Source organism: Drosophila subpulchrella, chromosome 2L (assembly GCF_014743375.2).
Source record: "Drosophila subpulchrella strain 33 F10 #4 breed RU33 chromosome 2L, RU_Dsub_v1.1 Primary Assembly, whole genome shotgun sequence".
Lineage (NCBI taxonomy): Eukaryota > Metazoa > Arthropoda > Insecta > Diptera > Drosophilidae > Drosophila > Drosophila subpulchrella.
The window spans coordinates 9,196,358-9,222,988 of record NC_050610.1 but is presented as its reverse complement, the minus strand read 5'-3'; the positions used below and the strand labels follow the sequence as shown (position 1 = coordinate 9,222,988).

Below are 26,631 nucleotides of genomic sequence, written 5' to 3'. Positions count from 1 at the left end.
GTTTTTGAACTTTAAGTCTAATGCCGAGCAGGTGCGTGAAGTTACCTCATTTAGGAAAAAATATTAATGGGCCCATCTTTATAGAAGAATGTTTTGATAACTAGTATCCTTTCATTATCAACTCAATTTGGATAGGATAAAGGCTGTGGTGGCGCCACCTCTGACTTTTTTTATCCAAAAAAAATATTGCTTTACACCGGACAAGCAGATTGCCCATCGTCGAAAATAAAATTCAATTTGGGTATTGCCTAAACCGTTACACCGTTGTTGAAATCTGGTCACCTGTTTATCAGTGACCATGGACCGGAGATTATACGTTTTGCCAAAAAAAATCATTTTCTTATGATATTAGAGTTAAATTTATTAACACAAAACATTTTTTTGGTCGACTTAGTGTATTTCCCGACAATTTTCACAGCCATTACGAATATCCTTAGAGTTTTAAATAAAAATTGGAAAAATAAAAATTAATCCGGATATTGAAACTGTTGCATAAGAAATGTATTGGTTGTTTATTTTTTAGGATTGCTTCTTGACCACGATTTTATTGTTACAAAAAAATTAATGATTATTTACGGTTCCTGATACAAACTCCAATGGAATTTAGAAAGTTTATTTTAAGTTGGTATTACCATATGAATAATTTAAGCCATTAGCTTATGTTGAGAAATAAAATATAACATAATTTTACTTGCTAAAATAATGAGAACTGGCTGTTTGAAAATTTAACAGGATGCCGATTGTAAGTATCAAATTTGAAAATGTTTTGTATTTGAATTTCTTTCGAAATAATAAAATTCTTACTAGGCGATGTATCGATGGTTGGAAAAACAATCGAGCCGACCCGCAGCACAGCCACCATCGATACTATCGATATTATAATCGATAACATAGCTCTCATGAAAAGCCAACTCAGCTGAAAGTGAACCCATTTTTATACACAAAAAATTAGTAGCTGCAGCGAAATAAGTTACTTTCACCTGTCCACTGAGCCCCAAGACAATGCAAAATGAGGCTGGTCAACGAGAAAGCGAAAATGCAGCCCCAGCTGAGTGACTTGGCCCTGTTTGCGGCCCTGGCGATCTGCTGTCTTCCAACTTTGACGTGGGCCGCTCTCTCCGACAAGCGACTGTGCGCCGACCCGAAATGTGAACGTAAGTTGTAATCTTGGGCCAGACAACAAGACAACCTTGGACCCCTGATAGTTCCATGTCTTTTGAAATTGCATAATTAATGGGGCATTTTGATGGGTGTTTCGGCTTGCAGAAATCATCTCGACGGGCATTGCCAAAATCAGCTATGCCACCGGCGGCGATGGGCTGATATCCTTCAAGATCAACTCCCCCATCCGCGTCTTGTCCAAGAGCGCCGGCTCCAACATGCAGCTGTGGGGCGTCGACATTAACGGGCGGCGCGGCTATGCCAACAAGGACTTCATCATGGAGAAGAAGGTCCTGATACGTGATAAGGACCTGAAGTTTGAGGTGCCAGTGCCGGGACCAGGCAGTCCAACAGTACAGGCCGTGGAGACGCCGCTGCAGCCCGTTCTCAATGCCTCTGAGTCAGCAGATGACTTGGCAACGACCACAACGTCACCACTCGACGTTACCGTGGATTCAATAGTGGTGGAGCAGGACAAACTGAAGGATCAGCAGGTTCCTGATGCTACGGCCTCTTCCAAAGCCCCGGTGCAGCTGGTGGAAGGCACTGTGCTGCCCCTGGAGGTGCTCCCAGCTGTCACCGAAACCACCACTGTTCCAGAGAAGACAGAGGAGCCCCAAGAGGCAACGAAATCTGAATCCGCCTCGGCAGCTGTTGACACGAAAGAGCCGCAGGCGTCCACTTCTGAGTCCAGTAAACTGCAGGAAGTATCTACGGAAGATCTGCCTGCCGTCGAAGCTCAGAAGCCAAGTCCACTGCCGCAAGCCATCAACGCTGAACTTGAAGACACTGAGGATTTCGACTACGGGGATGACGAGGCAGGCGAAGACGACAACGACGACGATGACGACTTCAAACAAGGTACTGAAGATAACAAATCGATCACAGAAAAAGCGAACGATAAGAAGTCAATTAACGAATCGATTGAACTGAACCCGCTTTCGGTTGAGCAAAAGAACGCAACTGATCAATTGGATGGCGCCAAAGAAGAGGCTGAGGCCAAGCAGGTTGAAGTGGAGGTGCCGGCGAAGGAAGAAGTTAAACCCTTGGTTCCAGTTATCCCTGAAAGCCCTTTGCCCACTGAGTCACTAAATGAGGCGACAACGGAAAAACAGACGGAGGTGAAAGAAACTCCCAAGGCGGAACAGGATGCAGTCGTGGAATCAAAGCCTTTAGATCCTGTGTCAGTGGGGGATATTACAGAAAAGGTGGCTGAGACACCGCTTCCGATTGTTAAAGATGAAGTTAAAGAGGAAACAGCTGCGCTTTCACCTGTAATCCAAGCTGAGCCTGCCAAAGATAACACTGCTGACCCCGTTGTAGCTCAATCTGAGGAGGGAGCGCAATCTGACTCAGTGACCAGTTCAACTGCTTCTCCCATCGAAGAGGCTCCCTCAAATGCGGAACCTGTTGGCCTGCCGCCTCTTTTTGAGAAGAAGAACTTTGAGAATCCCAATGATTACTACAAGCAATTGCAGGAGCAGCAGCAGAAGCAAAAATTAATTGCAGAAGCGGAGCTGCAGAAGAAATTGCAAGAAGATGAGGAGCAGCAAAAGAAGTTACAGGAGGAAGCGGATCAGCAAAAGAGGTTACTAGAGGAAGCAGAGCAGCAGAAAAGGTTACAAGAGGAAGCAGAGCAGCTGAAAAGGTTACAGGAGGAAGCAGAGCAGCAGAAAAGGTTACAAGAAGAAACAGAGCAGCAGAAAAGATTGCAAGAGCTAGCAGAACAGGAGCAGCGATCAAGCGAGGAGGCAGAACAGCAACTGCGGGTTCCGGAAGCCGACCTGCAGCAGCTTAATGATTCAGTGGATACACCGTCCAACGAAGTGTTCAATAACCCGAATGACTACTACAAGGACCAGCAGACAGAGCAGCATCACCACCACCAGCACCATCATCACACCACAGAAAGTGCCTATAATAACCCATCAAGTGCCGAGCAAACTACTCCAACACCTGACGCGGAGTCACCTTACGGTGCAGTCCACGAGGAGTCCACACAGGCATCTCCGACAGACTTCAAGCGCGCGGGAGTTGGTTCCGTGGAGCCAGTTGCTCTGCCCGCGACATCTAGTCCTGCTTCAGAGGTACCCGCCAAGGAGGATGGCGTGGGCGGTGGTCTCTTTGCCACTATTGTGGACACCGTGAACAATTTTATCGGAAAGGAGCCACAGGCTGGTCCATCAGATAACAGCGATGAGCTGCAACGAATTCTCTATCCAGGCATGGCTGAGGTGGCATCATCTCAAAAGAAACCAGAAGGTGAGTTAGTCATAATGTCAACATTATTCCCAGTGAGTAAATAATACTGTTTCGGTAATTAAATTTGAGAAACAGCTGTATCAAGTCTTATGTAAGAGAAGGCCAGTTTTGTGGGCTGCAGCTAAATACCTATAGTAAACTTATAAGATCTTTCATAACCACTCACCTAATTTGTAAGAACTATGCTACTTAATACTAATTTGTTTCTTCAAATTTTTCAGAGGCTGCTCCTGTCGATGTGGATGGTTACTGTGTTCGGTATCAAACCAGCGATGAGCACTGCCATCGCTCCATATCTCTTGATAACTTTGCGGAAGTAATGGCCGCGAAGCTGGTGGACAACAGCCGACTCTCGATGTGTTTAGTTATTGCGGCTGCTTCCTCCCTGTTCTTTATTTTTGTCTACTACTGCTTCTGCAACAGTAGTCAGGAGGGAGAACTTCTTGCAAAACTGAACCACTTGGAGCGCAGTCTACTGGTCTCCCAACAGGAGAACCTGATTATTAAGCAGGAGCTGACGACCACGCGAACCAAGTTGGCCAGCATTGAGGACAACTCCTTTGGCTCCAACGACATGGTGGCTGACCTCAAGAAGCAGCTGGAATCGGAACTTTACGAGAAGGCCAAGCTGCAGGAGCAAGTTGGATCGCTGGAAAGGGTATGTCCTTGTAATTAATTGTTTTATGCTGTGTTAAGCGATTATTTTTTGTTACAAGGATCTGGATAATGCGGCTGAGGCTGGCCTGGAGCTGAATAAAATGCTGTCGGAAGTGCTGAGCAGTCAGAATGGCGATGAGGCTTTTATGAACACCGTTGATGAACTGCAGCGTCAGCTTAATGATCAAGAAAGTGAGTATACTCCGGAATATACACCTTATTCTATCTATCACAAAGGGAATCCTATCTGGAACTAATATTTGTTCTATTATTGCTATCTACTACCATCAGAAATCATTATCGAGATCAACTCTAGTCTAGCGGAGAAGAGTCGCGAAAACAGCGAACTTCAATATTCCTTCACGGAGGCCACAGCGCGCCTCACCAGCGAACTCAAGGCCCTGCAAGAGGACAACTACGAGTTGGATATGGAAAAGTCAAAGCTGCAATCACGTCTTGAAGAAATCCAGGCCGAGACGGAGTTAGAGTTGGCCAAGGCCCTGGAGGCACGCAATTACGAAATGCAGAAGCTGCAGAACCAAATTCTCGATTTGACCGCCAAGTGGGAGCGGGAACACGGCGATCTCCAGACCAGTATGGCGAAGATCGAAGCTCTCGAAGACTGCTTAAAGGCAGTGAAGAAGGATGCCAACCTCAATATCCAGGAGCTGATCACATCAGCCAAGACGCGCGGGGAACTAAAGGCAGCCCATAAAAAGTTCGTTGAGCTGCAGGCGAAGGTGGAGCAGGAAGTGGCCCACAAGCAGCGGCTGGAGAGCCAGCTGCAGCAGTCAAGTTCAGATGTAGAGCAGCTGAAGCAGGACTTCAACCAATCAGAGCGCGACAAGCTGGAAGCCCAGACGCGACTCGAAGTCCTATCGGGCTACTTCCGCGAGAAGGAGAACGAACTTAAGAAGTAGGTTATCGAAATAAGAGGCATATTTCGAGGAATTTAATTCATTTTACATAACCATTTCAGAGAACTGAGTCTGCAGGAAACCAAATGGCTGCAGCATCAGGGGGAGAATGCCAGCACTGTGGAGACCCAGACGCTGATGAAGAATGAAATTCAAACTCTCAAGTAAGGGAACCAAACAGTCGAGTTGTAGGAAAATATTAAAAGTATTCCATTTGCAGATCTCAGAATGACGAGCTCCGTGCCGAGATCGAGGCCCAAATAGCCTCGCATAAGGCCCAGATGGGCACGCTGGAGAATCGCGCTCATGAGTCCTGGCTGGCGGCGCGCCAGTCGGAGCGCCGATGCGAAGAGGCGCTGGCCGAGGCCGCCGGCCTGAGGCGTAAGCTGACCACCATGGCCAGCGGAGGAGGCGTTGCCGGAGATGCAGGCGTCATGGAGGCCATCGTTGCCAACGGAGCGCCTGTGCTGGGGGCGGAACTAAAGACGGCTCCGTCGCCGCTTCCCTTGCCGGGTTCACCACTGCTGAACATGCCAAATCCACTGCCATTCCTGGCGGCACCCTTCTCTCCGTTTATGGGTCTGCCGCCGCCATTCCTGCCGCCCACTGGAGCGGGCGGGGCACGTCCTCCGCCCCTGGGACGCATGCGTTCCCCGCCGCCATCGAGTCGTGGCGATCGGGATCGGGACCGGTACTCGGACTACAGCGATTACGATGACTACGACGACGATGAAGAGGACGAGAGGGGCATGGACCATCGCCGCAGGCACAGCGGTAGCTGGGGTCGCCGTCATCGCGACTCCTACAACCACTCGCCGCGCACATATCGCTCGCTGTCCCCGTCGGACAGTCGCTACAATTACAACGATACGGAGACGGACTTTAGTCCACCGCCGAGTCCGCCGCCAATTTCGTCGGGACGAAGCGCGAACTCGCGTCCCTATAGCGAGGTATGAGGGAAGGGGTGTTCCCGTGTAACCAAGTCCTACCAAGTATATTAGACTCAAAACTAGTTCAAATATATTTATTAATCATGATTATCGAAAGGTCGGGTCAGGGCGGGTCGGGTCGGCCTATCAAATCGATTCCACTAACAGGGATCTCAGGAGCATCCATCAACATCAACGACTAAGAAAACTCCTGACTGAATGGTGATTGATATCCAAGAAAATTCAAAGAAATTAAACATAATTACAAAAACCCAATGACAGCTGTTTTAATCTATAATAGGATTGAGTAAAGGCTACAGATTAAAAAACAAGCTTTATTTTTTAATCAACAAATATTTACTGCAGAATTAAAATGCTCATTGTCTGATTATTAGTCAAGGCACAATTTCGAATTCATTTCTATTAAATCAAAAAATATTTAGAATTTACTTTCAAAGTAAAAGGAATTCAAATATCTAATAGTCTCTTACTAGGCGATTATCATTTACTGATTTAAGTATGTAATGAACATATTTTTAACAACCATTTTAATAATTTTGCTTTCCACCGAAATACAAGTCCAAAAGACGGAAGGTTTTTCAACTAAATAACAAGATGTTATTTTTAAAAACTAAAAACTAACTTCGGGTCACGTTTCTTGCTGTATAAATTCTAGCTCTATACATTCGCCAGGTAATTGTGAGTCAATGCTATTCGTCGGATTATAGGAAACTATAAGCTTGGGATGTCCAAAGTGCTGTGCAATCTGTGGAACAAGATGAGTTTTAAATGCATATTATTATTAATGAATTATGTACATACCAGAGCTTCTTTAGAAGTTTTGTAGAAATGCATGATTAATGGCTCTTTCCGCTTATTCAAGGCACGGCTCATGGTTGACTTGCTAAAGGCGAAGAACTCGTCGTACAGGACCTGGTTGGACATACTGAAGATTCTGAGTCGTGGACATGCAAGCACCACGTCCCATATTCCGTCAGCATTTAACCAAATTCGTGAGTTCTCCAGATGCAGTTGCTCCAGGAGAGGAAAGCAGTTGATTATCGGGCGGAAGTCAACGGCGGCACAGCCTTCATCATCGACGAGGGTCAGGCAACGGAGGTTTCGGAACTTGGCCAAAACCTCAGCTCGCATCATCCAGATATTATCGCTGAAGGCAGCGGTTACCACATCCTGACCCCTGAGACGTCCAATGTCCGATATCAGTTCGTCCATCTGTTCGAAATTGTGCAGTAGGAGCTTCCTCAGCTTGGGCAGACGCAATAGTTTGCTGGTGTTGTCAGGGCTGAGGTGGACGATGTCCAGCTCGAGCTCCTCCAGTTCCTGCAACGAACCGATGGCCTGGACATAGGCATCTTCCTCGGCTTTGTGCCATTGGATGCTCAAGGTCTGAAGCCGAAGATTCTGGCAGATTTCCTCGAAGTTCTGGGTGTTCAAGTACCAGCATAGCTGAAGATCGAGTCGACGGAGATGCCTCCACTGACTAATGTGCTGACCACTGCAGTTTCCGCTCAGCCCAATGGCCTCCAGCAGTGGAAAACACTTCACCAGAATCGCAATGTCGGAGTCACCCTCCATCTCACTGCTCTCATCCCCCATGTAGGTCAGTTCCCGCATGGTGGGAAATGTGTGGTTCTTCCACTGCTCAAGTTGTTCCATGTTCAAGTACCGGAGCGTGAGTTCCTCCACAGAGAAGCGTATGGACTGCAGGAAATCTTCGAGGACGTCGGGACTTCCCGCAAAGGTTTCCTGGTCCACGGAGTGATCTGTGTGGTGCTGCCATGTGTACGATAGCACCGATCTCAGGCGGGATGAGGGCTCCGAACTCTTCCATAGCTGCAATTGCTCGTCCAGATTCAGGTACTCTACAATTTTACTAATCAACTGATATGGAAAGGTCTAGTCCAGATTATAGTGCCACTTACAGCAGGCAGTCATCATTGAGATTGTCAATGCACGCCATTCCTACAGGATTAGGCTAACCGGCAGTGGAGAAGGCCCTGTATTCCGATGTGTGGTATATAAAGGTAAAATTGTTGCTTCCTATGACGAAAACATACTATCAAAAACTTTTGACCGTAAAAGCTTTCAGCTGTTGTCGACTACGACTATCGAATCCAAAATTTTGTCCAGTTGGGGTATTCACTGGATTCCACAGTAGCTCTACGTACAGGTCATACTAAAAATCGATAAGATATTACATTCGCGTATTATTTGTATTTGCGCTTCATAGGAACTTTATGGATCCTTAATAGGATGGGAACTGGAACTGGAGTTCCAACTAACTGGAATATAGTTAAATTAATATATTAGCAAAGTGAATTTTATTAACAAAACTAAAAACATATATTTTATAAGTATCTATTTTTAAGAATATGTATAGTGTTCTCCTGAAAATGTTACATATCACATCTTCTGGCGCTTTGTGGTTATTGCTTCACCAGTTTCACACATATCTCTTGGAGGTGTTTTATAAATAGGATGATCTACGACTCAACATGTTTAGTATTGAGACTGCATGTACTAGTTTGTCAGATAAGATTGCGGTATCTACGCTTTCGACATTGATAAAATCGTGACGGTGAGTTTCAGTCGATTTCCAGTTTACGAAAGGACCCCACTGCCCCAAAGGAGGATCGATTATTTTTTCGCACGTTGTCCCCGAACTCGCGCAACTTGTTGTTAACGCCAAAACTTTGGGACTCTTGAAAGTAGGATTCATAACTAGATAGTTTTGCTTCCATGGTATGGCTTATATCCTGCATGCTGCCCCTTGTTCCTCCGTATTCCTTGGGTAAATATTCGCGACGCACTATATCGAATATAGCTTCCGGATCGGAGCTCACCGAGATCTAAAATAAAAATTATTTTAAAGCTCATATGAGAGACAATCGTAAGTTGTTTTTAGACTCACCCGGCTCTTGATTTTGGCTGGGAAAAAGGATCGCAACGAATTGAACGCAGTTTCGAAAGCCGCAGGAACATTGATAAAGTGAATTCCCTTCTGGCGCGTCGGCATCGCCTCATCCGCATAGGTGGAAAACTTGCTCAACAATTGCGGTTGCAGGGAAAAGAGGTGGGTACCCGTAATCCCCGACATGTCCATAATCTCCACATAACCGCTCACTGTGGCATTATCGTCCTCGAACATCATGATCTCACCGAACATGGAACCGACGCGTATTATGTCCTGAAACTTGTACTTGCTAGTGTCGTAGGAACCAGCTCGAATAATGGTCACACAAGGTCCCGAATCGTCCGCATCCATGGGAATTTGAAGAAGAACTCTGTAGGAAATATAGGTAGTAATGATTTGATTTGAGACTCTGTCTGAAGAACACTTACCCCATCCTTATTATATCTAGGACCTGGGGATCAGTGGCCAGTCGACGATCATTGAAGACCTCTGGAATAGATCCCTGCAGCGTATAGAACCGATCAAACTTTTCTTTGGCCCGTTCCAGGCTAAACTTGGTTCCGCGCAGAAAGGCAAGCAGGAACTGGTCGTCGGTGCAGGCCCGCAGATGTGGTTGCTTCAAGACCCATTCTCGTAGAGCCTCGATATCATGGGATACTCGCTGTGGCACCTCGTTCAATTCCCTGATGCATATGTCTTGAAGGGCGGGCTTAAGAGGTCGCACCACACTCATTTTCAAAATAATCTAAAATGGTAAAAATCGTTATTTTATCGCGTCACAGCCCCTCACTTATGTAAATACATTTGGATAGTTACTTCCCAGCTGCGGCTTTGACTGTACCAAGTTAATCTTCCGTTGGAAAATCGGATTGCGTGCATATGTTTACCGTTTGAAAATAGCTCGTCGACTGCCAAAATGATATACGAGTAACATGTGGAATCAACGTACTTTTGCCTGATCATAAGCCGATTTAACAATGCACGAAGACATTTGTGGACAGGGTGGTTGTGGAGGTGATTGGATTCGGGGCCCTGGGGGGCGCGATGTGGTATGGTGGGTGGTACCAGTACCAGGCTGGCGCTTGTAGTATTCCAGTCGGTTTACTACGTTATGGGTCGCATTGCGATTGATTGTCTTAATTGGCTTTGGATTTATTTTTTGAGTGCAAGCGGCTGCGGTTTTTGCTGGCCCAGATATGAGCTGTTAAATAAATCCCGTTGATAAAGAAGGTTAATCGAGTGCAATTACTTAACGAAAAGCGGATTGATAACGTTCTTCGCTCGCTGGAAGCGAACTCATAATCTTGAAAGTCAATACGGAAATTAAATGCAGAACGTTAATTATGTGTTTGCTTTTGACTGTATTCTTGAAGTACAGCAGAAAAAAACTTTCTGGAAAGCATGTATGTATTTTATATGGCCAAGAACGTGGATATCCTGAGAGCGTCTTAAACTCGAGTGACAATGTTAAACTTGCAGCCGATACTTAAAATGCCACCAGAAAGAACAAAGCTCCATTTGTTTCCGCCATTCTGATACCTCCAGAAATGGATACTTTCAATTTTAAAACCATTTATAACAGTTAAGCTTTTTTAAGTAAGCATTAAGTGTATAATGTATGCTCTTTCATAACATTAAAATACATTTTATAAAATGTATAGACCAGTATCCAATGGTAAAATAATTTCTTTGGGGACCAAATACCACGGTTCATAATAAACTACATGTTACATAATGAAAATATAACTGTATGTTTCTGGTAATAGCATAATCACATTCATTGCTAACTTTTGCTTCCTAATAAATAAAACAAAATTAGAATAATTTTGAAAATAACGATCTGCCGCCCACGGGAATACCGTCATTTTGGCAAGTGACATTTTTTAGTGTATTTGTATGGTCACCACCAACGGGCACACTGTGACCAGTCAGATTTTCAAGGGAAAACATCTGACAGCAAATCCAATATTTTCCCGATGACAAGCGTCGAGGATAACCCGTTCGCCGCTCTGCTCCAGGAGGGCACCAATGCCGATGGCGTGTCCCACAAGCTGGTCGAGGAGGTGCTCCTGTTCACGCTGAACAAGGCTTCCTCCGCCGCAGGCCTGTGCCTGGCAGATGTGGTGGTGGACACCAGCGAGGAAACACTGGGGGAAGACCTGGTGGCCCACGCCCTCTTCGAGCGCCTTATGCTGGGCGAGACCGGGCAGTATGCAGTGGGCAAGGCCAGTCCGGAGGCCCTGGAGCCGCGCGCAATGTGCTATCTGCGCGGAGCCTTTGCCCGTTGCGAACGGATTCAGGCCGAGCGAAAAACCGACTGCTCCAAGGTCCTGGCTCTGATCCTAAATAATGCGAGCACCTGCATGCGTCAGCCGGATCTCTTTGCCCCGCAATCCTTCGCTGGCCAGTGGCTGGAGATGTTCGAGGAGGCCGACGAGCACGACACCAGCACCCAGGAGTTCCTGGTCCGCGTCGCCTGCAAGGTGGTGGAGGAAGACGAACCGATTGAGGCCCTGGGCGCCCTCAAGGCCATCTTCTATCCGATGCTCACCGATCTGCAGAAGCTCATTGCGAAGGAGAACCTGATTACTGTCAAGAAGAACGTCTTCTGGATCCTGGGATTCTTTGTGCGCGATAAGCGAGCAGCCGTCCTGGGAGAACTACTCATTGACTTTACCACTCCCAATCCCAAAGCTAAAGGTAAGACTTCTGGTATCCCATATCCAATCTCTACTACATTTTCAACTTAATATTTGGCAGGTGGCGAGTACATGGACACTTTGCTGGGAAGTCTTCTGTGCATCTCAATCTTGCCCAAAACCCAAACGGCCAAGTACGAGTTTTTCCAAGAGCTATCACTTAACCAAACGGACGCTGCCCTGTGGGGTGTTTTATCCCATCACCAGCAGTCCACTTTCCTGCTCGTCAAACAGTTGCTTGTTCTGTCGCCCGAGACCAAGAAAAAGACACTTCAATGGCTGGCCAATTGCCTGGATGCAAATGTGTCACGCGGTCACTTGTGGAGCAGTATCAATCTGAATCTGGACCAAACGGTTCACAGCACAGCCAGTGATGCTTTCATGACCAGCCTCTGTTCAGTTCTCACTCGCCTCTGTGCTCCTCTATGTTTGCCCTCGTTAAAGGTAAATATATTTATTTAATTTTTAGGAAAGACCTAGTAGATAAAACTATCTGTTTTGGTTTTAAACCGAGTGCAACCTAACCATACACGATAACTCCCTTGCCGCAGGTTCTTCTGGTGGACCCTACTTATTGTGCAGTGCCGGACAAGGATCGCCAGGCGAAGGGCGTGAGCCTGCTAAAGGCCCACGACGAGACCTGCCTGCTTCCCACTGAAGAGGGCGAAGAGCGTCTAACGGCTGAAAAGTACAATTTCGTGACCGAGATCTTCTACATGACCCACAAATGCTTCGAACTTGCCCATCGTCCCTGCGTTGAACGCCTCACTCGCGTTATGCGCGAACTACAGAACACCCAGACGGCCTACGGGGAGGTTCTGAACAGCGATCCCAACAACGAACTGACCAAAAACCTGTTTCGCATGATGCTGGAACAGATGCAGCAGGTGCTGTGCATCAAGAACACGCTGTCCGAGCCCACAAATGACACGGCCTTGCTGAAGTTCTTCGAGGCTTCGGCGATTTGGCTGACGGAGGTGGCCATGCTGCCGCGTGAGATTTACGAGCAGTGTCTGGACAAGCGGGACTTTTCCCCGCAGCTTCATCGCAACCTGGAGTTGCTCTCGGACACGCCGCCCTTTGTGGCTCCTTATATGCAATCCGTGCCAGAGAGCATTATCGACAACATTTCGGCGTATTTGAATTTCTGCCGGCGACTCAACGGCGATCAATACATCCATATTTATTTTTCCGCCCATGATGCGTTCTTCAAGATGATACTGCTATTCATGGGCAGCTCGGGGCTTGTAAAAAATCCTCATCTCCGTGCCAAACTAGCCGAGGCCCTGGAGTTTTTACTACCCACACAGATTCTTGGAAGCAATCGCCAGACTTTCGTCACTCATGTGTTCGACAGCCATTCGGATCGGTTAAAGGTGGTTCGCAGTCTGCTGAACGTCTTCGTTAGCATTGAGATGACCGGACAGTCGGTGCAGTTCGAGCAGAAATTTAACTACCGCCGGCCCATGTATGCTATAATGGAGTTTCTGTGGACAAAGCCCGATCACGTGCAGTGCTTCAGGGACTTGGCCATCGAAGCGGAGCAGAACATGGAGGCCATCGAGCCGCCAATCTTTCTGCGATTCATCAATTTGTTAATTAATGATGCCATCTTCCTACTGGACGAGTCTTTGTCAAACCTGGAGCAGATCAAGCAGCTGCAGCAGGCTCAGGACAATGGTGAGTGGAATGCGCTGTCGCATAATGAGCGCCAGCAGCAGGTGTCTAACCTCCAACACTTGGGAGTGCTGGCACGCTTCGACAACATCCTAGGAAGGGACACTATAAACATGCTGAAGCTTCTGACCACGGAGATCAGGAGCATTTTCTGCCATAACAGTATGGTGGATCGCATTGCAGCCATGCTGAACTACTTCTTGTTGCATTTAGTTGGCCCGCGGAAGGAACGCTTCAAGGTCAAGGACAAAAAAGAGTTCGAATTTGATCCTGCTCAGACGGTGCTGGAGATCTCTCACATCTACATCAACTTGAGCACTGATGACAGCTTCTGTTTGGCAGTGTCGCAGGATGGGCGCTCCTACAGTGAACAGCTTTTCGGCTACGCCGAGAACATTCTAGTCCGGATCGGAGGAGGCCAACTGATCGGCGACTTGTCCGAATTTGCCGTGAAGGTGGCGCGAATGGGAGCTCAGTATAAGGAGGAGCAGGAGCTGCTGGCCGATGCGCCCGAAGAGTACCTGGATCCGATTATTTCAACGCTTATGACGGATCCTGTCGTGCTGCCTAGCTCCAAAGTTACTGTGGATCGTTCCACCATTGCACGTCATCTCCTAAGCGATCAGACCGATCCCTTCAATCGCGAACCGCTCACCATGGACAAGGTCAAGTCTAACGAGGCTCTGAAACTGGAGATCGAGCAGTGGATTCAGGGCAAGCGAGAGGCGGCTCGCTCTAAGAGTTGAGGGAGCATCGCAGCCGCATCTGCGGGCACAGCTGCCCAACCAAAGAGTTAACTCCACGGGATTACGGATCAGGCAATAGTCAATGTTTTTTGTTCATAAGAATTCCAGTCATACATAATGTTGTGTGTATGTTCAATCCTTGTACAGTTAGTGGTTTTTGAAGTTTATTCTTAATCTATTTTCCTTAACGGTCGAATAAATGTTTCTATATTCTCAAACTGTATTTTTCAGTGTTTGAATTTCATAGTTTTCATGGTTGTATTGTCATAATAAATAAGTCAAAAGAGATTTCGCTCTGCACCACAGAATTATAGGGATTTAAAACAAAAATGGCATGTATGTATGTTGTTGTATCAATTAAACTACAACTTAGTATTCGTTTATATGGTCAATATAAAAGTTGTCTTCTAGATAGCTTAAAAGTTGAGGGACTAGTTTATCAACTCTTCTGAAAATATCTCGATAACTGCTTTACTAAATGCTGTTGCTTTATTGATCCCATTTCATAATCCCTATCACTAAATGCATTCTCCCTCTCCGTTGATGTTTTCCGGAGGAGATGATCCGCAGTCCTCCAAGTCCCGATTTATTGATTCGAGAAAGCGTTGAAAGTATCGACGACCTGTTAGATACCACAGTGCCTCGGAATAACTTTTTGGCAGGACCTCTGGAACCTTTTGTCTGCACGAAAAGGTCAAGTGCAGCGTATTGCTATGGAACTGCGTGAAGCTCTTGCCATCTATCGCGTCCACCACAGTCATTAGCTGGACGTAATTATCCTGGGTGTAGACCACGTAAGCTTTCAGCTTCATGTAGCTGTGGACGGGAATGTCATGGTTGAAGGTAACATCCGATATGAACTGAATCACGGGATAGTTGTTGGAGAAGAGGGAGGCCGTTATGAACGCTATCTCGATGGCGTTGCGAATGATGAAGCCCCCGAATATGGTATTCGCTTCGTTGCGGTGCTCCGGAAACGGATGTAGCAAGGTTCTGCGGTGCCAATTGGACATCCAGCGGCAATCCGGAGGCAGAGCAGTCATATCCGTGGGTGTGGGACCCTCGGTGCCCTTGGTCCTGGTGAACACCTCGTACATGATCTGCTCCTCCTCCTTCGAAGGCTTCCGTTTGGTCTCCAAGTGGGGCAATTTACCCTCACGTCGCTTCTGGCGTTCCAAAGCCTCATGGTAAAAGCATTTTTCCAGCTCATTGGCCGGGGTTAGGGGATTTACTGGAGCCGGACCAGAGTTGGTAGCATCGCGAGCGGCTATCATAAAAATGGCCTTCGCCAGGAGCATACCGTTTTGCCGCACATATGCAGTGATCTCCATGGAACTATCGTCTGACCAAGAAACGTGACCGGAGAGGGAGATATCCACATCCGCCTTGAACTTCTCGACCAAGAAATGGCCATGGTCTACCAGCAGAGTGACGAAAGTGTACGGCAATGGAATCCCTTTTGGCAGCTTCGGCAGAAAGACATGCCGATGGCAGATCCACACTGCAAGGAGTACATTGGACCTCTACATATATCCACATATTTCTTGGGATTATCTACCTTACCGGCAAGGAGGTCTAGTTCCTCCATCATTCTGCCCATGCGCAACAAGCCGCCTCCGTAAACAAAGCGCTCCCGCATCAGAGCATCGGATTCCAGGAGGATGCTGGCGGTCGTTTGTGAGTCTATCATGGAGCGCTCCGGCAAGTCGCTGGGATCTGGCTGGAACTTGAGCAGCCCTTCCCGACTCTTAGGGATGGCGTGATAGCCCCCCTCGACCCCAATGTGCTCCCTGATTTTCTTGGCCACTGCGCTTAGGATTGGGGTTGCGATTATTGGATGGCAATAGGGGATGTGACCTGCCGGTTACCGTCTGCCATGGTTCCCGAGCAGTGCCCGGATTCCAGTTGATCCCGGCCACATTCCACAAACCGATGACGAAGAGCTCCCAGTTGTGGGCACAACCGTCGCACCTCGATAGCCCTTCTCCCAAGAATCGCTCGCAAATACATTATGATATTCCTAACTAATGTGTAAGTCAACAATTCCAGCCCTTTCTCAGAAAATGTATAGAAAATATACATATGTATACGTATGTCAAAAACCAAAATAAATGATAAATAAAATTAAGAAGCTAAAAAAAAAAATATCTTATCAAAGCGAAACAATCAGGAAACACATCTAAAATATGTGATTTTTTGTTATTTGTCCATCCACATAAGCCTACTCTTTCTAACAGTTGTTGGTCATGTCCTGTGTAACATATGTTTTTTCCTATCACAGATAAAGTTCACTTGGTAATTCTTAAGGAATTGGCCTCCTGCGTCCATTATCTGGATTTGTGGCTTCTTCGAGGTCCGATTCATCGAATCCATTTGAAATCAATATTAGGCTCTTGAAATCTTGAATTTTTTTTTATTCTTTAAGAGCGAAAATGAAATCGCTTGCGCAGAAGGGCTTTGACTCTAATGTTTTCAGACTTAATTTTATTAAGAGAAAATAATAAAAAATAAATAAATAAACTCAATACCTTTTTAGATTTATAAAAAGCATTAAGCGGGTATAGGGAATATTTCTGCTTAGCCTCTGTCGGCACAAGTACATCGTAGAGCAGCAGTTCTCACAGATAGATAAACTGCCCGAACCAGTGGGAAGTGATAGCATTCTGAAACACGTTCTGGAACTCATACATATATTAAGAATGAACTTGTACATTTACTCGCTTAAGAGCAACCAAATTTTTGGATTGAAACATTTTAATACCAAAATGTATATTAACTACAATTCAATTTTAATTATAGACTTGGAATTTTTAAATTTCGAGTATTATACAACAATTAGGAAAATGTTCAACTTAAGCCCACGCAAACGAAAGGCAAAAAAACAGAAAAGAAATCTTTAACTTTTAGCCAAAATGAAATTTAAACAATTAAAAGTAGGTACCCGCTCAAAACAAATGTATCTTAATCCTATTGTCACAGTTTTAAGAAAACAAATTTGTTGTTATATTTAAAGCAGAATAGACTTTGTTTTGAAGCATTGTAAAATGTACAATGTACAGTGTTCATACATAAGATGGTTCTTTTATGTAAATAATTAGTGTTCTTGTATGTTTGTACATATGTATTATGTAATTTGTATTCTATCTTATGTACATAAATGTTTCTTTACGGTTACGTTTTTCACTTCCACTCTATTGTGTTAGTATTGCACTACATTAATTACATTTAACTTGCCTGTGAAAATGTTATTCTAGGCAGAAAGCAAAAACTCTTTATAAAACGCTTGGCACGAACTTCACTTTTTAAAATAAAAAATGCAACTGACGAGAAATGCAAGAGACGAGAAAAACCGCGCGCTTCTTCGCATGTTTCCTTTTGTCTTTTCATTTGTCTGTCAAGAGTAAAAAAACGATCTTAAAAAACGATCATTGGTAACCTTCGGGTTTCATTTCTGTTTTTTCATTCCTAGCAAAATGAAGCTGTATGCATTCTTTTTAAACACATCTTGGAGGTACCGCAACACAATTCACCTAGAACGCCCATTTTCCTCGAAAAATTTGCATGCATGTCGTTTTGTGTAGAAAAATACGTTCCAGATCGACTTTTTTGGAACTCGTTCCCGAATATCCCACTGTCATTGTCTTTGTCATTGGTATAAATGATAGGATTTGCCTCAGACCCCCATTTTTTTAAAAAATGTGAGTACCAATATCTGTGAATAGCAGAGGATTAAAAAAAGTTTTTTGGCGCATTTGTCTTTTGGCTTTTAGATATTCAAAAAAATAAAAAGTCCTATAGAAATTGTAATAAAATCGGAAAATTCGGACTCCAAAATTGGGTGTTAGTTTTGAAAATTAAATGCATTAGCAGTGTTCTGTGGAAACTGTCTGAGCCTTAAGGTTAAGCTCGCTTAACGTTATTGCTAAGCAAGGTATGCAAGTTCTACAGAAAAATTAAGGGATCGACCCTAAATGGCTGCTGTTGAAGTACCAAACCAGTTTGAACAATTTGAAATTTTTTCGAAAGTAAGATCATGTATGCTGCAATGGCTTTTAAATGAAATAATGGGCAACTCTGGTTCTCAGCAGTTCAACAGCCTCGAGATTGATGTTGTCCAGAAATTTCTTAAGAAGTATTTTGTATGGAGCATCCGACCACATTTAAACAACTCAACAATTTAGGGAATAAATAAAAATGGGAACTTAATATAAATTAATATGCTACTTAAAAAACTGCATCACAAATTTTGTTAGCATTTTTAGCTTAGAATGAGTGCGGCTTTGAATACGACACAGATATGTTTTTCATTTTAGTGCGAGGGCCCTTAAAACCCAATTACATTCGAAGTCCGCTCCTGTTGAAAAGGTGCTTTGGCATTTTACCGCTGGTCGCGTACGGTAACACTACAGTTTCATACGGTTTGTTTCCATATGAACTGACTGTTTTTTTTATCCGGAGTGAAGTGCAGAAAAATGAGAAAAGCTCTTTTTTAACAAAAATATTTTAAAAAACGGCTGTGCAACAAATACCCAACCGAGAGGAGGTCAACCACTCACCTGACGCCGCCTGAGCGTGGTCGTCCTGCTCCCAGCACCAGCACCACCCCCAACCCCAGGGCTCCGCTCCTGGGTGCGCGAATCAATTACAGCGACGTCGTAACGCGAAAATCGATTTCGGCTGCGGGCGCAGGCTGAATCACCAGAAATTATGTCCCACTGCGATGTGGACACGGAAGTGAAGATGACATCGCCCAGCCGGATGAAGGACGCAACCGTTCTCCGGAAGGTACACACATCCTGGAGCAGTGGGCTCCTCCTGGCCGCACTGATCCTGTGCGTCCTGACCTACGGATGCAATGCCACGGACACGGACATCGCTCTGGACGCGAAGGCCACGCTGAACCATCGTATCCAGAGCCTGGATCTGCTCGTCTTCGTGTTCCTGCTGGCCCTTACGGTCCTCACCATATGGCTGTTTAAGCATCATCGCGTCTCCTGGCTCCACGAGACCGGACTTGCCGTCATATACGGTATGTTGGATCCTAGGGCTCTTAGGGGGTATCATTCTACATATTCACCATCAATTCTCAGGGCCCTTAAAGTTTACATATTAATTTTCAAGAGAATATATGTATGTACGCAATACGTATGTGTAATATACAAGCTGTTAGCTTTTTTGCTTGTCTAGACTCTTATTTTCAAAACTATTTCACTGAAAAGTTTACAAGTCTCTACTTTCTATAGCATATGATATATCTGTACAGACAGAAAATTGTTATTATTATTTTATTTATTATTATATTATAAAATGTGTTGTTTTGTGTACCTAAAACCTTATACCAAATGTCCTAGTTTCTACTAACTATTGTTGACTTCTAACACCCCTTTTTGCATTGTTTTCCTAAACTCAAAGCTCTTCGTTATCGGTCACCTGTCTTATTGTAGACCTGCCATTTTCATTGTCACCTCTTTGTTATTCGGAATTACGCTTTTGTGTACGCCAGCCGTGACATTAAGTGCGAGCATTTGAGAGGCAGTGAAAGCCACCCTGGACAGAAAGATATGTAAAGTAAACAACCATAGAAGAATTCACCTGCACGCAACGGCAGCAGAGCTTGAGGCACCAAAGATATTGTACACGAGACCTTGTCGTGCTTAGTCAGCCATTATCATTGGGGTTTTCCAACCAAAATACATTTTCACTCGTTCATGAGCGCGCCAATCTGCCGAGTACTTTGTTGTTCTAACATTTTTATAAATTCATACATATGTGTGCAGCAATAAAAGAGCAAACAAGATTTCTTCCAACTAATTGAAGCTAATGAAACAATTCAATAAAACAGGTTAGGCTTGGGAATTGATGAAACCCCAGGTCGGGCGTAAATTGGGATTTGTAAACATTCCTCGACTGAGCGGGTAAAAGCTTTTGCTTATGGGCAGCTCGATTGATTAAGCCCCAAGATGTGTTCATTACAAAAGGCGGAAAAATAAATAAAATAAACCCTTAAAATCACTTGTTGAGTTGATGTTATTTCTTTGATAAGGTTTGACTAAGCACTTTTCTTATCGGCTCGTTTCTATTAGTCACACTCTCGCTTTTGCGATAGGTCAGGCCGGAAAGAAGTCGGTTTTTTGTTTTAAGTTATTTATGAGACACTAGAATCTAATCTGAAGTGACCTCAAGGCAAACATATGTACACTAGTGAAATTTTATATTACTTTTCTATTTGCACGTTCCAATATTATTATTAATACTGACTAAAAAGAAACTCGATTTGTTTTTTTGAATACTTGCATTTTTGTTAGAGAATCAAATATATTCAAATCAGCTTTCTAATTTTTTACACATTGATCTACGGTATTTAAATATTCATTTTTGTTTGGAATTTCAATTAAAAACCAAACCAAATATATTTACTATCTATAATTTCTTATTAATTTTCAGGCTTGATTGTTGGAGCAATTATACGGTATGCGGGCACCTCCGCCACGCTTGTCCACATGCAAGTGGAACCACAAGGTGTTCCGACGTACACCGATAAGTTGCCGCCCGATACGCTCTGGTTTAAGGTAAGTCATTAAAATATGAAAACAATGTCAAGACTAATAGAATTGTTGTCTTTATTTTAGTACCCCGTCAACCAAACGAATGGAACCAAACTGCCGGAGGGAATTAAGACGTACGCCTATGTGTTTCGCGGGCAGGTTCACGATGTGGATGAGAATGAAATCGATCTTAAGGCAACCTTCGATCCAGAGGTGTTTTTCAACATTTTACTACCGCCAATCATATTTTACGCGGGTTACAGCTTGAAAAAGGTTAGATCATTGAGCTGAATACTGTCTTGTAAAGCTTTTACAGAGTTTTATATTCCCAGAAATACTTCTTTCGCAATCTGGGTGCCATCCTGACGTTTGCCATTGTGGGGACCACTTTGTCGGCTTTCCTGATCGGTGGCTTCATGTACGGTTGTGTGAAACTGATGCCAAAGTACTTGAGCAGCAGTTTCACATTCCTGGACACTCTATACTTTGGAGCCCTGATTTCGCCCACAGATCCGCTCACCATTCTAGCCATATTCAACGATCTGCGAGTTGACGTAAACCTATATGCGCTAGTCTTGGGCGAATCTGTGCTCAACGATGCTGTGGCCATTGTCCTAAGCGGGTAAGTGGTTTTTGTCACCTATTTCCATTCATTGGTATTAATAAATGCTGATTTCTTTGCAGAGCCATTCAAAACTATGGTGAACATTACTCCAATACGGGGGAATTCGAAACTACAGCTTTCCTGCGCTCGTTAAGTGACTTCTTTTCCATCTTTCTGCTGTCCCTGATGATTGGCGCCGCCATGGGCTGCTTGACAGCATTGATATCCTTTTCAAAAACTCAAATATTCTTAAGTATATGTTTAAGTACAACAACTAGGCCAACAACTTCCTTAACTCCTGTCACACATGACCAAATTTACCCGGGTTCGTGACTTTCCCCTACTAGAATCGGCGCTGTTTGTGCTGATGAGCTACAGCACCTTCCTGCTGGCTGAGGCCACAGAACTTACTGGAGTGGTGGCCGTGCTCTTCTGCGGCATCTGTCAGGCTCACTACACCTACAACAATCTTTCGGAGGACTCGCGCCAAAGGACCAAACAGATCTTCGAGCTGTTGAACTTTTTGGCCGAGAACTTTATATTCTCCTATATTGGAGTTTCGATGTTTACCTTTCCCAAACATCATTTCGATGCAGGATTTATCATAACAGCTTTCGTAAGTTAAATTTAATTTATATGAAATTCAGAATGTTTTAAAAACCACTTTGTTTTTGCAGATCTGCGCCGCAATTGGACGTGCCGTGAATGTGTATCCCTTATCCTGGCTGCTGAACATCAAGCGAAAACCTAAAATCTCCTCCAACTTTCAGCACATGCTCTTCTTTGCTGGCAAGTTTTAAAGTGTAGCTCACAAAGGATTATCTGTAACGAGCATATATTTTTTATAGGACTTCGTGGAGCCATGTCCTTTGCCTTGGCCATCCGAAATACCGTGTCGGATGCGCGCCAGACTATGCTGACCGCCACATCGCTGATTGTCATCTTTACGGTCGTAATCCAGGGTGGGGCAGCCAATTTTCTGCTAAATTGGTTGAAAATACCGTGAGTACATGACAAACATTTAAAAGCTTCCGCGTTTATTATCAAAAAATCTGTCTTCATTGCAGTGTTGGCGTTGACGATGAGACTGAACAATTAAATAATTACCAAGTGCACAGTGTGAGTATACTAAGGTCACGTCTATACGTGCTTTTAAACTGCATTGAGGTTTATTGAGATTAAGTAGACTTAATTAAAGTATAATGTTCTTGAAACCATGATTGCAAGTACCAAGTTTTCTCTTACATTCTTTTAAAGGAATAATTTGTAACTCATAATTTTTGTTATTTATACATTTCTTTGCACTTCACAACATTAAACCATTTGCTAAAAAAGGTTTACAATTCAATGGACAATTCACACCCGCAGACGGTAGGTTTTGGCAATGATCATTCAATACATGTTCGTTTGGTTTAAAGTAATTTATCATTTTACCTTGCGTATACCATATTTATTATCTAAATGTAGACAGGCCTTGTTTTTATTAGTATCTTTTCTTTGGTTCACCCTCATCGAATGTAGAGCTAATATCATTTAATTGAACTCGGTGTTAGTCTGATGGTTATTTACAGGATGTGGAGAACGGCGGCGGAGGACGCGGCAAGTTGCGTTTGTCCGGTGGCACGGAGTCCAACTTGGATACGCCAGCGGATGGACCGAATGGCAGCTTGGGCGGCCCAAGCGGCGGACGTCGTCGCAACAGCCATGAGAAGGCCATTCTGGCCAGGATCTGGGCGAACTTTGATACCAAGTGAGTGCAGAGAGACAATCGAAGGTTAAGTTTTACTTACAAATTATACTATATCCCAAGGTACATGAAACCCTTGCTGACGCACTCAAGACCCACTCTCCTGGAGACCTTGCCCGTTTGCTGCAATCCCATTGCCAGGCTGCTCACCACCACGCAGCAACTCACCCAGGTGAGTTGGCCAGTCCACAAGGCACGTGAAATGATAATGATCGAGTGGAATTCAATTCAGGATGGAAGCGAGTTCAGGCGCGTGGACTCGGACTCGGATATCTGCATAGACAACGATACCGGGAATGGTCTGGGCCAGGATGTGGGACCCGGAACGGGTCCTGGCGTGGGGCGGCGGAACTCCCTGAGTCGCGTAAGTATCAAGTACACCGGCGATAATCACCATCTACTTGCTAGCTACCGAAATATTGAATAACCGAATGAGCGAAGCACCCCAACCACCAAAGACTAATCCTAGGCGTAGCAAGCTGGCCATTAACACACGAAACGAAAAACCTCAACTAAACCGAAAAAAAAACCAAAAAACCCGAAAGAATCTACACCATAGACACTTTGGCAAAGTAGACATATTGTTATTTAAATTGGCCAAATACTTAACAACCATGAAAATGTGATTTTTGTTTAACGATATTTTGTTTTTGTATAATTTAAATGTTGATTTTGTGGTGTAGGTGAAAAGGCATATATTAATTTGCACCTACTTTGAATATTGTTGATTAAATGTTTAAGTTTTTGCGGCGGCAAGCGATTTCTAGTCTACGATTGTAACACCTATGTAATATTGATTTGACTGTTAACTACTACTAAATGCATGCTTACCAAATATACTTATATAATCGAAAATGTAACAACTCTCTCAGCAATGATATTAATTTATTTATTCATTTCTGCGGCATCTTTCTTTCTTTCTTTCTGTCTTTCCTTCGACCAATCCTAATCAATCATCTAACAAACTCATGCGGACTATTTATCAATTTAACTTTGGTTGCTCTAACAACAACAACAACAATACCAACAACTCCAACAATCAACTGAAAAACTGCATTCATCTAAAACAAACCAACTCTATAAATTATATTTATTGGTAATGCCCAAACAAAAGTCTGTCCAATTGAGTGAAGCCAATCATCACCTTGCAAATGAACTCAGCCTGGTTACTAATAATTTCATGTAATCATTTCTGTATGGGAAATCAAGAGATCGAGCCAGTTAATTATGTATTTTATTTACTTACTATTTATAATGTTTTTGTTTGTTTTTGTCTACTTTTCCTTGGTAAAACAAATGTTTAAAACGAAGCACAGACGGAGACAACCCAGACATGATAAACTAAGTCCAGAGTCAGTTAGTCCAGTCAGTCAGTGAATTGAATAACAGATTAACCAATGCTTCTTAAGGCACAGCAGTTCGTTTGTATTGTTCACTTTTAATTTCTGTATTTTTCCTCATAATCTAATTTCTTAGATTCTAACACGCGACTAACCATGTAAGTACAAATTAAATTGCAGTTGATTTCCTCATTTCCTTATCGCCTATTGTACATAAATACGTATTTAAATTTAAAAAAAAGTAACCATTCATTCACTATAATTTATATATTGCCATAATATTTTGATTTATTCTAAATATTTTTATTATTTCTTTTAGGTTAGAGGCGAGCATCAAAATAATTACATATAAGTTAAATCTATTGTTCTTTTCTTTTGTTATTTATTGAAATTGGTCTCATTTAAAATGGAAAGTGTGAAATCTGTACAAATTAGATTATTACTCCTCAGTTTTTTCTTGTTTACGATATGTGATTCGGAACTCTAGTTATAAACATTAATTAAAATTATCAAGCTTATCAGTTAATTAAAATCCGTAAGGGCACTGAAGCTGAAAAAGGCTACCTATCATCGAGCTGACACACACCAATACCATACCTTATAACACCATATTATATTACATGCATATAAAGCCTCTTTTATTCTAATTTTGTCAACTCCTTGCGTCCTTGCAGTTTAATTAGTTTCGCCCAAACTTATAAATATCTGCATATAAATAAGCCTAAATAAGTGGCCGAGTGAAAATTTATACGAATACTTATAGACATATTTCCTTTATCTTATTTATTCGACATCGCAAAATATGCATACAATAATATAATATTCGCCTGAAACCACAAACAAATTTGTATTCAGATGGAGATTCTGGAGCATGTTCAAAGTCCGGTGTCGACGAGAATCAGACTCTTAGGATTTTATGGAAAAAAGTTATAAAACAAAGGCAGAAGTAATCGGATTTAATTTTTGATGTATTTTACACAACATAAACGTATAGCTTTTTCGTTTTAAGCAAGTTAGTGTAAATATATCGTTTTGAATACTGAGCTAAATATGGATATTCGGTTTATTTCTAAAGTTTAAATGCCGATCGATTTGGTGATCTATTCATTTTTCCCCTTATTAACTAAGACACCGTTTCTTACTACATACATACGCTGTATTTAAATCAAAGCGAAGCTCTCTGAAGATATTAATTGTTGTGCTGTTAATTTTTAAGTCTTAACGAAAATAAATAAAAAAATTAAATGAAAAATTGTTTTATTTTGGAAAATGGAAGGACAATTTAATCAAAATGTACCCATGTCGATGTCAAAGTGTTTTCTTTTAATTTAGATTATATAGCTTAGGATATTTTTATTCCACTTTTTAATTCGATTTTTAAAGTCACTTTTTAAATAATAAAGCACAGAAATATTTTTGTAAACATCGAAATTCAAAAATATAGCGCCACAGTGTGACCAAATTTCGTATATAGGTATTGTACGGAAGTGCTGCTCTGGGCACACTGCGACGGCGCGCATTTTGCTGATGATTCCGGAATTGCTTTGAATATCTTATATCCACTGAACTAATCACCGATATTCATCATGGAGGTGGTAAAGCGTGGCTTCCTCCGCGCCTGCAAGAACCACAGCTACCTGAGCTACGAGCTGATCGACAAAATCCTGGGCCCGCTGTGCGCCCGCCACAAAGTACCAATCCCCTCCAGCAAGGAGGCCATCAAAGCAATAGTGAGCGAAATAAACGACACCATCAGCGATTTGGGGCAGTCGCTCGTCTTCATCAAGTATCCGATCAAGGGCGAGGAGTACCTGGTGTACGCCAAGACGGACGCCACGCCCGACAATGTGGCCAACACCGGATTGTCAGCCGACGACTGCCAGTACTTTTCCAAACTGCTGGACAAGATCGCCTCCGAGGAGGATTGTCACATTCCCTGGAATGCCGCCTACAATGACCTTGGTTTGCAGGGCACATCGAAGCCGCTGAAGAAGAGCCGCATGCAGGAACTGCTGCACACTTGGACCCAAATGGGCTACTTCATGGAGCTGGACGAGAGAATCTACCTGGGACCGCGCAGCCTCGTCGAGCTGAGCTTCTACCTGGCCTCCAATCACGGGGAGCACATCAAGAACTGCATGCTCTGCAAGTGCCTGGTGCTGTGGGACATCCGCTGTGGGTCCTGCAACATCCAGTTCCATCGCGAGTGCATCAACACCTACCTTCAGCGACGCGACATTTGCCCGTCCTGCGGCAACCTGTGGACAACGCCTTTAAGGCGTTCCACCAGTCAATCTTCATAAATGCCATTTTTGATAACTATAGTATAGATTTCGAATAGTACCTTACCCATGTTTATCGGTATTAACTAAGTGATTAAAAGGTAAAAAATAAACAAACTGTTCAAATTAA

At 43.7% G+C, this 26,631-nt stretch overlaps 7 protein-coding genes across 23 annotated transcripts; 4 read left to right on the top strand and 3 right to left on the bottom strand.

The window, feature by feature from the left end:
• The first annotated feature begins 886 nt into the window (after window positions 1-886).
• LOC119548427 (transport and Golgi organization protein 1) lies at window positions 887-6,202 on the top strand. Of its 2 annotated transcripts, XM_037855669.1 has the most exons (8): window positions 887-1,154; window positions 1,267-3,423; window positions 3,645-4,081; window positions 4,140-4,272; window positions 4,372-4,996; window positions 5,060-5,161; window positions 5,218-5,989; window positions 6,045-6,202. In XM_037855669.1, exons 1-7 carry the CDS (start codon window positions 1,010-1,012, stop codon window positions 5,951-5,953), a joined length of 4,335 nt encoding a protein of 1,444 aa, XP_037711597.1. In that variant the 5' UTR covers window positions 887-1,009; the 3' UTR covers window positions 5,954-5,989; window positions 6,045-6,202. The 2 variants fall into 2 exon arrangements, with proteins under 2 accessions (XP_037711597.1, XP_037711596.1); XM_037855668.1 differs by having other exon boundaries at window positions 5,218-6,202.
• A 100-nt stretch (window positions 6,203-6,302) lies between these two features.
• Window positions 6,303-8,069, bottom strand: LOC119548430. The gene is made up of 3 exons (XM_037855674.1): window positions 7,870-8,069; window positions 6,749-7,820; window positions 6,303-6,692 (listed from the first exon to the last, which is right to left on the bottom strand). The coding sequence occupies exons 1-3, from the start codon at window positions 7,905-7,907 to the stop codon at window positions 6,576-6,578; spliced, it is 1,227 nt and encodes a 408-aa protein (XP_037711602.1). The 5' UTR covers window positions 7,908-8,069; the 3' UTR covers window positions 6,303-6,575.
• A 176-nt stretch (window positions 8,070-8,245) lies between these two features.
• On the bottom strand, window positions 8,246-17,284 carry LOC119548431 (retinol-binding protein pinta). 3 transcript variants are annotated; one of them, XM_037855677.1, is made up of 4 exons: window positions 17,218-17,284; window positions 9,290-9,606; window positions 8,859-9,231; window positions 8,246-8,796 (listed from the first exon to the last, which is right to left on the bottom strand). In XM_037855677.1, the coding sequence occupies exons 2-4, from the start codon at window positions 9,592-9,594 to the stop codon at window positions 8,533-8,535; spliced, it is 942 nt and encodes a 313-aa protein (XP_037711605.1). In that variant the 5' UTR covers window positions 9,595-9,606; window positions 17,218-17,284; the 3' UTR covers window positions 8,246-8,532. The 3 variants fall into 3 exon arrangements, with proteins under 3 accessions (XP_037711605.1, XP_037711604.1, XP_037711603.1); XM_037855676.1 differs by lacking the exon at window positions 17,218-17,284 and adding an exon at window positions 9,664-10,026; XM_037855675.1 differs by lacking the exon at window positions 17,218-17,284 and adding an exon at window positions 9,678-10,026.
• Window positions 10,660-14,206, top strand: LOC119548428 (ubiquitin conjugation factor E4 A). Its single transcript, XM_037855670.1, has 3 exons — window positions 10,660-11,561; window positions 11,622-12,004; window positions 12,112-14,206. Exons 1-3 carry the CDS (start codon window positions 10,838-10,840, stop codon window positions 13,981-13,983), a joined length of 2,979 nt encoding a protein of 992 aa, XP_037711598.1. The 5' UTR covers window positions 10,660-10,837; the 3' UTR covers window positions 13,984-14,206.
• Window positions 14,474-16,077, bottom strand: LOC119548429 (acyl-coenzyme A thioesterase 9, mitochondrial). 2 transcript variants are annotated; one of them, XM_037855671.1, is made up of 3 exons: window positions 15,852-16,077; window positions 15,547-15,789; window positions 14,474-15,484 (listed from the first exon to the last, which is right to left on the bottom strand). In XM_037855671.1, the coding sequence occupies exons 1-3, from the start codon at window positions 16,063-16,065 to the stop codon at window positions 14,502-14,504; spliced, it is 1,440 nt and encodes a 479-aa protein (XP_037711599.1). In that variant the 5' UTR covers window positions 16,066-16,077; the 3' UTR covers window positions 14,474-14,501. The 2 variants fall into 2 exon arrangements, with proteins under 2 accessions (XP_037711599.1, XP_037711601.1); XM_037855673.1 differs by lacking the exon at window positions 15,852-16,077 and having other exon boundaries at window positions 15,542-15,642.
• A 1,106-nt stretch (window positions 17,285-18,390) lies between the features above and the next one.
• Window positions 18,391-25,471, top strand: LOC119546795 (sodium/hydrogen exchanger 6). 13 transcript variants are annotated; one of them, XR_005219193.1, is made up of 15 exons: window positions 18,391-19,012; window positions 20,428-20,552; window positions 20,613-20,801; window positions 20,861-21,150; window positions 21,213-21,354; window positions 21,440-21,748; window positions 21,810-21,921; window positions 21,981-22,134; window positions 22,200-22,251; window positions 22,468-22,503; window positions 22,686-22,882; window positions 22,943-23,051; window positions 23,112-23,243; window positions 24,196-24,377; window positions 24,539-25,471. XR_005219193.1 is itself a non-coding variant. In XM_037853366.1 (15 exons), exons 1-14 carry the CDS (start codon window positions 18,691-18,693, stop codon window positions 24,371-24,373), a joined length of 2,187 nt encoding a protein of 728 aa, XP_037709294.1. In that variant the 5' UTR covers window positions 18,391-18,690; the 3' UTR covers window positions 24,374-24,377; window positions 25,075-25,471. The 13 variants fall into 13 exon arrangements, 10 of the variants coding, with proteins under 10 accessions (XP_037709294.1, XP_037709293.1, XP_037709288.1 ...); XR_005219192.1 differs by having other exon boundaries at window positions 23,994-24,377; window positions 25,075-25,471; XR_005219191.1 differs by having other exon boundaries at window positions 23,994-24,377.
• A 242-nt stretch (window positions 25,472-25,713) lies between these two features.
• LOC119548055 (non-structural maintenance of chromosomes element 1 homolog) lies at window positions 25,714-26,631 on the top strand. The gene has a single exon (XM_037855137.1). The coding sequence runs from the start codon at window positions 25,806-25,808 to the stop codon at window positions 26,520-26,522; it is 717 nt and encodes a 238-aa protein (XP_037711065.1). The 5' UTR covers window positions 25,714-25,805; the 3' UTR covers window positions 26,523-26,631.